The sequence below is a fragment of the Saccostrea cucullata genome, unplaced genomic scaffold (genome assembly GCF_032062105.1).
Source record: "Saccostrea cucullata isolate Sc308-1 unplaced genomic scaffold, CSIRO_AGI_Scuc_v1 ctg2564, whole genome shotgun sequence".
In the NCBI taxonomy this organism is placed as follows: domain Eukaryota; kingdom Metazoa; phylum Mollusca; class Bivalvia; order Ostreida; family Ostreidae; genus Saccostrea; species Saccostrea cuccullata.
In genome coordinates this window covers 28,688-38,863 of record NW_026920725.1, presented here as the reverse complement: position 1 = coordinate 38,863, position 10,176 = coordinate 28,688, and the positions used below count along the sequence as shown (strand labels likewise).

General features: G+C 34.6%; 1 protein-coding gene and 1 pseudogene across 1 annotated transcript; one reads left to right on the top strand and one right to left on the bottom strand.

Moving 5' to 3' along the window:
• Nucleotides 1-282: 282 nt before the first annotated feature.
• Nucleotides 283-2,180, top strand: LOC134256344 (uncharacterized). Its single transcript, XM_062738994.1, has 4 exons — nucleotides 283-312; nucleotides 1,178-1,405; nucleotides 1,664-1,930; nucleotides 1,978-2,180. Exons 1-3 carry the CDS (start codon nucleotides 283-285, stop codon nucleotides 1,925-1,927), a joined length of 522 nt encoding a protein of 173 aa, XP_062594978.1. The 3' UTR covers nucleotides 1,928-1,930; nucleotides 1,978-2,180.
• Nucleotides 2,181-4,376: 2,196 nt separating this feature from the next.
• On the bottom strand, nucleotides 4,377-8,487 carry LOC134256304 (uncharacterized; annotated as a pseudogene).
• Between the last annotated feature and the right edge of the window lie 1,689 nt (nucleotides 8,488-10,176).

Genomic DNA, 10,176 nt, shown 5'->3' with positions numbered 1-10,176 from the left:
ATTTCAATAACAAACATAGGTTGCAACCACTATTGAAATAATGTTCACATATGGATTAAAGTAATACACGCTATAACAAGCCTTATTTAAAAAAAAAATCTAAACGTCTATTTAGATTAAATGAATTAAGAAACATATTTGGTGATTAAAGTTAACACTTTCCACAACATATCGCTCAATTAATTACAGTATTAATGAAGCCATCAGCGATTTTTACAATTAGAGATTCGCTGCCTTTTTATGAATATTGATGAAGGAAGTGCGTCATCAATCCCATTGCGCATGTCCGCGGGAAAAATCAGCATGGACAAGGTATGTTGACTGTTGTATATTTCACAATTTGTTTACGTAATGAACAAGGGTTAAACATGTTATAAATATCTGTCCCCAAGGAGTATATGATTTAACACCAGATGTTTTGAAAGATTTACTCACTTAGTCACGACGTTTGCCATTCAAGATACCCGTATTGATAAAAAAAAATAATAATAATACAAATAGACAGCGTTACAAATGGGGCACCTAAGGGTATACCAAGTCATGTACGGAGCACATAGCTTTTCTTTCTTTTCGTATATCAAAATAATTTAAAGTCAGAATAAATTATACCCCTTCCTGTGAAAACAAAATACAGAGGAGCATTCAGCATGTTTAGACAAATTACTTAATAAAATACAAGCAAGAACCTACGTATATATATGATTCCCTATGTTACACATGAATACAAAATTAGAATTATACCTATTTCATCTCGCTCTTCATAAAATTGATTTGTTGCTCGTGAAAGGAGCAACAAATTAAATTTCCAAAGAGCGAGATGAAAGATCAATTTTAACAAGATTCACATGCATGCATATATAGTACCTGTCAAACATGTCCCTTTTAAAACTGCAGGCACATGTAAACTTCGAATTCATCACCTACACATGTCATACATATTTTAAAGATTTTTTTTTTTGAAAATCAATGAAATGATATTTATTATTATTTATCTGTACATGTATAAATTTACATAGCAATATACATGTACATGATATATCTCTGAATACGTTATATAGGCCTATTTGAAAAAAAGCCTACATGTTTTTAATTTTTATAAAATATAAAATTAATCCTCTGTCATACTATAACATGCTCTTGAAAGATTTTTCTAAGAAAGAATTCTTCAATATTGCAGGGTAATTCTAGTCCGGTAAGGAGAGGTATGCGTCAAAGAAGGAAAAGGAAGTGGGAGAGTGACTCAAGCTCCACTTCCAGTCCAGCAAGACCTGTAAGAGGGAGGGGGAGAGGGAGAGGAAGGGGGAGAGGAGGAGCATCTGGCAGAGGGAGAGGGAGGGGCACCAGAGGCCTACACAGGGGAGATGCAGCAGCTTTTGCTGTTCAAGAGAGACAGTGGAATTTGAATGTACGAACCTGCAAGTATATAAAATATATGAAATAATTATATATATATATATATATATATATATATATATATATATATATATATATATATATATATATATATATATATATATATATATATATATATATATATATATATATATATATATATATATATATATATATATATATATATATATATATATATATATATATATATATATAATAATGTAATATATATATATAATAATTAATATAATAATTTTGTTATTGATTACAGGATTTCAACCTCATAGTACTAGACGAGCTGGTGCTTCAGATGGCCCAGATGTACCGGCAGGATGTGTTTGCCTTGCCACAGGATGAAGACTACAACAAAGGAAAGCGTCATGCAGGGTACCGCCAATTTATCCTGTGGCACCATGGGCGCCTTGGTGTTGGTGTGAGGCATGTTATCCCTAGTTGCTGCGTTTGGGCCATTCGGGATAAGTATCCAGACCAGTATGGCCAGTACACAGGATACATTCCTTCACGCTTAGGGTGATTTGTCAAATACAGTACACATAATGCTTTTCGATTAAGAACTGCATAAAGTTAAGGAAAACAACAATTTATCTTACTCAATTATGTTCTTTTTTATTATTTTTGTACATATACATAAGAAATCCAAAATCTCAACAGTAATTTAAAACAAGAGGTCCATGGGCCACATCGCTCAACTGAGTAACTTTAGTGATGCAGTTCTTTACCAGATTTCCCCTCTTCTTATGTCTATTGTGACCCCCTACCCCCCCCCCCAAAAAAAAAAAAAAAAAAAAACACCACCACCACCCCTATTTTGGTCTTCACTATTGAGAATCTACACTACCCCAGAATGCTTCTACATAAGTGTCAGCTTTTGTGGTCTAGTGGTTCTTGAGAAGATTTTTCCTATATTATGTAAAACTTGGATTCCCTATTGTTGCCCCACCCTACCCCCTGGGGTCATGATTTTTACAATTTAGATTCAATACTACCCCAGGATGCTTCCACATCAGTTTCAGCTTTTCTGGCCCAATGGTTCTCGAGAAGAAGATTTTTAAATGACCCCACCCTTGTCTCTTTATTTTAATAATTTACACTTTCCATCACCCAATGATGCTTTGTATCAAGTTTGATTAAAATTGGCCCAATGGTTGTTGAGAAGAAGTTGAAAATGTGAAACGTTTACAGACGGACGGACGGACTACGGACAAAATGTGATCAGAGAAGCTCACTTGAGCCTTCAGCTCAGGTGAGCTAACAATAATTTGCTCCTCTCTGTACATGATTTGAATTGCAATACATTTATATTAATTTCCCTGAGGTTTTTGTTTGTGTGTATGTCTGTTTGTATATGCAATATACATGTTTCAAAATAAAAATGATCACAGAAGTTTGACTTTCATGTCTGACAATTTTTTCCCCAGATATTTGAAAGAAAATATTCTATCAAAATGCTTACTTCTATTATTTCATGAATCATAAACAGAGAATGGTCACATCCATATCATAAAATGGTAAAACTGGGTATAGATAAATTTATTTGACAAGAGGCCCATGAGTTTTATAGGTCACCTGAGTATCATGCAACAATTGAATTTGATTTGTGTTTTACACCAGAGACTATGAAATTCACAAAATTGAAGGAGGCACCATTACTCATCAAAACTAAACACTTTAATAACATGCTTTTGATTAATTAATACCCAAAGGCAGAGCAGAGGAATAAAGAAAAATGCATTACCAATATATAATCAGTAGAGTTCCTTCCATGACCCTAGGGACAAATATTTAAAAATTTTGGAAAAGGTACCCTTGCTCATCAGAAATCTTTGATTACTGGTAAGTCCAAAGAGCAGCCTTTAAAGGTTTAATTTAATTTCAGTCTATAATCATTAGAGACCCCCATCCCCCCAGTACCCAGGGACCATCATAACTTGGTACATAGTTTGACTTAATACCCAAGAGCAGAGAAGAAGCTTTTTAAAGAAATAATGCATTTCCACTATTAGTTCAACAAAGCCCCATCCTATCACTGGAACCCCTGATCATGGGAGGTAAAAACAATTTTTTTTACACATCAGTGGCAAATATGCATTTTCTGCTTTAGTGAATACAGTGTCAATCCTAGTCACAAGAGGATTAATTACAATACATGTAATAAATAAAACAAGCATAACTGCATACAGATATCCTATCACAAAATAACCCACGAGATATTCTTCGTAAACTGAACAAGCAACCTGCAAACAGAAAGCCCACAATAATGCATTACAAAACATTTTTACTAGTTTGAAAAACTTTTCAAATTTTATTCACCATGCACTTTTACCATGTCATTATTATTCGGAAAATTGTGATTTCCTATTTACACACTCAAAGGCTGGGGATTATCTATTGTAAACTCTTTAAATATAACTATTTATTTAGAATTATCAGATGAAAAATGATAATGAAATTCAGATATGATAACAATTAATACTTATAGTTTAAAGCAAGTTTAAAAAAAAAACTAGAAATATGTCCATAGGACACGTATGCCCCGATACTTTCTAACACAACCCAAATAGATTGGCCGCTGTTGAGGGTGATAATAAAATCAGTTTGTTACAGAGTTACTTTTCAAATCGAGATTTTTTCTCCTCTGCTAGCTGAGCAGATGGTGGCAGCAATGAAGGCGCAATCGTCTTGCAGATCCTTCTAGGGTCTCCTACTTCCAGTACAACTGGCCCATGGAAACCTTCTCTGTCTCTGATTCGCTTTTCCAGGACCTTTCTCAATAGATCTGGTATGTGATTGTACGTCTTTTTCTCTTTCACTGGATAAACTGACCATCTACCAGACTTTTTATTGTACGTCCTTTGCAGCCTGAAGCAAAATGAAAAGTCAAATAAAGATCTGAGATTTGAATCACACTGAACATTGCACAACTTGTACATAGACTTCAGAAAGCATATTGAATTTTGTTGTGCCTACCTGACTGTACCATCTTTGTTGATAACTGGTTCCCTGTCCACATGTTCATTATAATCTAAAGCGGCTAATATACTCCTCGCTCTGTACACTGGAGGAGTGTATGAGTATCTCTTTGACGAGTACATTAACATGTGGTTGTGAAAGCTCTCAAGTTCAGCTGTACTTCTGAAAGAAAAAATGAGACCATGTGCATTATATCACATTTCATACTTTTATTCTACTCTATTGATTAATTGCTCTCTTGCTTCATCAGCATGCATGTGTATATTTTCTGTACCTGAAATTGAGATAGTAAGGGATGTTGTGTAGGAATCTCTTATCAAATACAATTCTTCTGAGGGCTGCCTTTTTTCATCCACTCCTTCTCCCTAATAGTCTCCTCAGTTATAGGATCATATGAGCAGCAACTTACACCTGTATCACTGTATGGCAAAAACCATTCATGTTCCCCAACCACATGATGGAGAAGACCTCCCCAAATTCCCTATTGAAGAAAATAAACAGCAATATCAATACATTTTCCTGAATAGATTATTTGTAGACAAAAATTTAAGTGTTTTGAGCAAGACCAATGTAAAATGTTAACTTAAGATAATGTGAGCAAGCTCGCACAATTTATTCTCAATGTGTACCTTTCTTACAAAATTATGAACCAGAATTACATTATTTACTTTCTTGCCAATTATTTGAACCTGAAAACGATGATGGTACAATATCCTAACTAAGCTTCACTTCACAAGTAATCTTTGTTTAAAATAAATTTCCAGTGTTTCACATGATATGAACTGTATACTTATTAACAACCTTAAAGAATTGCCAAAATGGGATCCTGTGAACTTACCATAAAGTCATCCAAGTTATTTGCTGTTTTACATGTGTACCAGAAATGGTTCACAATGTCCTTGGACCACTTCTGGAGTTCTCTGCAACTATTCTCTTGTCCTGCCTACAATACATAGAACAGATTAGATGCACTAGATACATGTAAGTAACATTTTTAAATTAAACATTTCTTTGCCATAAATGCAACAATGTGAAAAATGACAAATTTTTGCAAGTTATATATTGATTAAAAAAATTTATTTTTGTAACGTACCGCAATAAGCTTTTTGCCAAGGTTCTTAGCAGCGTGCCATATATCGTGGCTATGTTTAATGTCTTTGTAGTCCTTTTCTATAAGAAAATGAATACATTTATATTTTATTGAACAAATTTGTATTGTACACATGTACATGTAAGTCATAAAATCAAAGAAAACAAGTAAAACATAACTTATTTTAAAGACTTTAGAGGTTATATATATGTTTTATTCTATAAAAAAATGAAAGTGAAAACTCACTCATAATGGCACCTATCTGGAGGTGAGCATCAGTAACAACTTCTTTGACTTGTAACCCTCTGTCTTGGACATCTTGCATTCCCCTTATAAATCCTTCTTTCTCAAGGTTTGCACCCTTTCTCTCTGTTTCTCTTTTGTCTACAGCTTTTACTGAGAGAATTTTCTTGCTGTCATTCTCCATGAAAGTATAAGTGCAGTACTGCGCACTATGCCCTGGGCTATCCATTCTCCCATCTCCTATAAAGCATGGAACATTAGATTATCATGCCAAACACCTACTCTGAAGTGAATGATTAAAATGCAATAATGCATGAAATGTATTACAATTGAAATTAAGCCATTACCAAGAAGTATAAGATCTTTGTCTTCCATCTCTGTAGCCAATTCTGTCTGTGTTTCCTCCTACAGTTCATCCACAGCTGGTACCAAGTATCTCCTCTGCAGCCTAGTGAAGGAGGACTGACTTGGAAAACCCATCTGCAGGAACTTGGCAAATAGCTGAACTTTGTTGAAATTATTTCCAGAAAATAAAATGGCGGAGGAAATAAGCTGGTCTCCACCATGTAGACCTCGATTTAGAACAGGCTGAGAGCACCAAGTCTCTGCGATATGAGAGTTTTGACATACCTGAAACCAAGAACACTTAATATATACCCTTTGAATACTAAATATTAGGGCTGGGTATTGGCCCGAGATTTCGTATTGCAATATATTGCGATATTTTAAACTGTATTGCGATACGTATTGCAATATTTTCAATGTAATAAAAATGGCAATTTCTTACTATATTTATTTTAATTTACATGCAGAATGTACATAACTATGATAAGTAACCAACATGAAAAAAAATCTTGTTGATTTCCATTAAGTTATACTCTGAAATGTTCCCCCAAAACAACTTCTGTCTTACTGTTTGGCTTAATAACAAACTTTCATAAGTCCATTTTTATATTTAATGACAAAATTCCTTAATCTAAGTATATTGCCAATATATCGATATTACAAAATCGTATTGCGATACGATATTTTTTGTCACTGTATTGCAATATATTGAGATATTGATATTATTGCCCAGCCCTACTAAATATGATAAAAGTGTAAACTAAGAAATTTTGTATACTATAATTTTTAATTTATTCCATACAACTCTTACCCATTTAAGATAGACAGCAGATGCAACATGCTTTATGTCAATATTGAGGACTCCACCACATCCCTTGACTTTGCATAGTGGGTCAACTCTCTTCTTAGCAAGAGCTGTAAGTTGGTTAACATACACAAGGGCTGTTTTGTTTTCCAGGAGATGACCAAACTCTTCAGGACATAAAACCCTGCATACCGAAGGACCAATATCTGTTTCTTCCTCTTCAACTTCCTCTTCTTGTTCCTCTTCATTTGGGAATACTTCCTCTTCACATGAGCGTTCCTCAATGCCTGTCACATCTCGTGGTCTTTAAATTCAATAGCATTTTGTTATAATGCATACAATATTCATGTTTTTCTGTAATTTAGAACAAAAAAAATATTTAAAAAATCAATTACCCAATTGATATGTTGAAACTTGGATAATAGGTTTCATCATCACTTCCTTCGACACCATCAGATTCCTCTGTTATATCAATACTCAACCTAAATATGATATTTAATTCATCATTAACTAAATAATGTATTACACAAGTCAAATTCAACTAAAATGAATTAGCTCAGTCTTTATTTATATTTAAATTTATACTCACTCCAAGGGGTTGAGGAAGGATGATGTACTGGTGTACTTTGATCCTCTGCTTTTCTTTCTGTAAAAATTTTTCAATTGGTATTATTTAAATTCATCTACTTTGTATACCAGAATCTACTACAAATTACTTAAGAAATTTTAACAAGAGACCTGGGGCCACATAGCGCACCTGAGTAGTGTGGCTAGAAAAAGCAAAAACCAGTTTACAATTACCGTAAAAGCTTCAATGCACAAGTTGTCCCAACTTACCCTGAAAAGGCATAAGAAGTAAGGGGGTAGGGTTGCAATTTGAAAAAGAAAACTTGAATCTACATTATCTAAGGATCCTTCCATAGAAATACAACCAAGCATGGCTTTTTTTTGTTCTTGAGAAGAAGATTTATAAACATGTTTCGGTTCCTATATTTCGATGTAAAACTCTGATCGGCCATTGTAGCCCCATCCTACCCCTGGGGGTCATGTTTTGAACAAACTTGAATCTACACCACCTGAAGATGCTTCCATATAAATATGACCAATCTAGGCTTTAATTTACAAATATTTTTCCTATATATTATTCCTATGATAAAATTGGATAGTCCACTGTGGCCCCACTCTACCCGCAGGGGTCATGATTTGAACAAATTTGAATGAACAATTCCTGAAGATGATTGCACATGAATTCCATCTTAATTCCTGGTCCAGTGATTCTTGAGATTGAAAATTTTTGAAAGATATCATTAATATTTCACTGATTCATAATTATCTCCCCTTGAAAGAGGGTGTGGCCCTTTATTTGAGCAAAATTGAATCCCTTCTAGCTAAGGATACTTTGTGGCAAGTGTGGTTGAAATTGGCTCAGTGGTTCTTGAAAAGAAGATGAAAAAGTGAAAAGTTTATAAAAATGATAACACTTAACAATGACAGACAATGGACAAGTTTATAAAAACTATATTCTGCATTATAAAAACTATATTCTGCAAGTCAAAAACAAGTGTCAGTTCCATACCTGACTGAGGGACCTGGCTCCATTTCTTATATATCTGACACTCCTCTGTAATATAAAGTACATGTATATACAAGTCGGTACTCTAAAGTTATTTTGGCAAAAAAGCATCTATGTAACACAATTTATAAATCTGCTTGTTTATCATTGCAAAAATATTTATTTGTTTTTTTTTTACTTACGGGTCGGTAGCTGCATTCGATGATTCTTCAGCAGAAATGTCTGAGATGACCCTTTGCAAATCTTTCCCCATTACTGCAGGTAAATGGCTTACTGCACCTGCCCGAACAGGAGTGGAAGCAAGTACCTGTACTCTAGCAGCTGAGACTTGGCTTTCCTCGTATCTGGAAATTTATTTCAACATACTAATTACAATTATTATCTTGTATCCCTAGACATAGAGAAAAATAAATAAATATATATTATAAATTTATTTTCAATGTAGCTTGTAACAAGAGCTTTAATAAATGGTTACAAATTAAGTCAGGTGTAAATTTCCGTGCACCCAGGCGGCTTGAGCTGGGGGTAAATCACATGACATCACAATGCAGAGTTTCTCTATGATAAAAAGCAAATGACATGACACCAAGATGGGTTACATTTTGTTATATACCTTTAAAAATTTGTTCCTATACAAATCTATATGAAAAAGTCTTAACATTTTCAATGTTTTGCTGAGTGGGCATAAAAAAAATTGATGTTGGACCACTGAGTGAGATGTTGGACCGGTCAATGAGATGTTGGACCGCTTACATCACAGAAGGGGCGGAGCTTAATCTCATTTTCATTTGTTGGTATTAAACAGTGACAGACGTTATGTTACATCACAGAATATCGTACAAAATACATGTATGTCCAAAAAAATAAAATAAAATGAAAGGAATAACAAAACATTTATTGACAGAGTTCTTGGGCAAAATGCGTTTTGTCAGTCTGACAAAACCCATGTTGCTCTCAAACTCATGCAGTCAATAAATTTAAGGTATAGTACTATATAATGCAGTAAATCTTATCGATAAGTTGAATGAGACACAGTTGATTGGACTTAATTGTTTACCAAGAATTTCTGGGGGAAAAGAGGAAATAAATTCATTATCCAAGTGCAATCAAGAGTGTACCAGGCTTTATACCCTGGGCTGTATTCCATACACCCTTCGGCCTTAGGGGTAAATCCCTAGCCTGTACACCTGTAATTGAACCTGGATAACAAATCATGGAAGATCCTAGTACCTATATGATATTCTTGAAGCAATTTAATTATTAATATATATATATATATGTAAGACTCCAAAGTCCGATGGTGACGCCAAAGTCTGATGGTCTCGCCAAACCCCGATGGTCTGCGCCAAACCCCGATGGCTCGTTGTCTTTACGGACGCCAATGTCCGATGGTCACGCCAAGGTCCGATGGCTCGTTTCCTATGAGACGCGAGATGCTAAAGTGCGATGGTTTGAAACGCCAAAGTCCGATGGTGCGGAGGAACAATTAATGTTTATAACGTCACAATAGTCCGACGTCTTGACGTTACTCTGCATTCAAAATTATTTGATTCAGTATTCGTCTCACATACCTTTTTATGGATATTGCTTTTTGTTTTCACTCACCAGAGGTATTAGGGTTAGTCCTCGTACACCATTGGAGTGATAAGGGTTAGTCCTTGAACAGTAAGGTGCTTCTTCGAACCCACCCGAGAGATTTTAGGGTTAGTCCTCGCACACTATTGGGATGATTTAGAT

Excerpts from the sequence above, each read along its gene's own strand:
- LOC134256344 (XM_062738994.1), top strand. The coding sequence starts at position 283 with ATGTCCGCGGGAAAAATCAGCATGGACAAG. Across the intron at positions 313-1,177 it reads GAAAAATCAGCATGGACAAG|GGTAATTCTAGTCCGGTAAG; the intron begins GTATGTTGACTG and ends TCAATATTGCAG. Across the intron at positions 1,406-1,663 it reads AGAGACAGTGGAATTTGAAT|GATTTCAACCTCATAGTACT; the intron begins GTACGAACCTGC and ends TATTGATTACAG.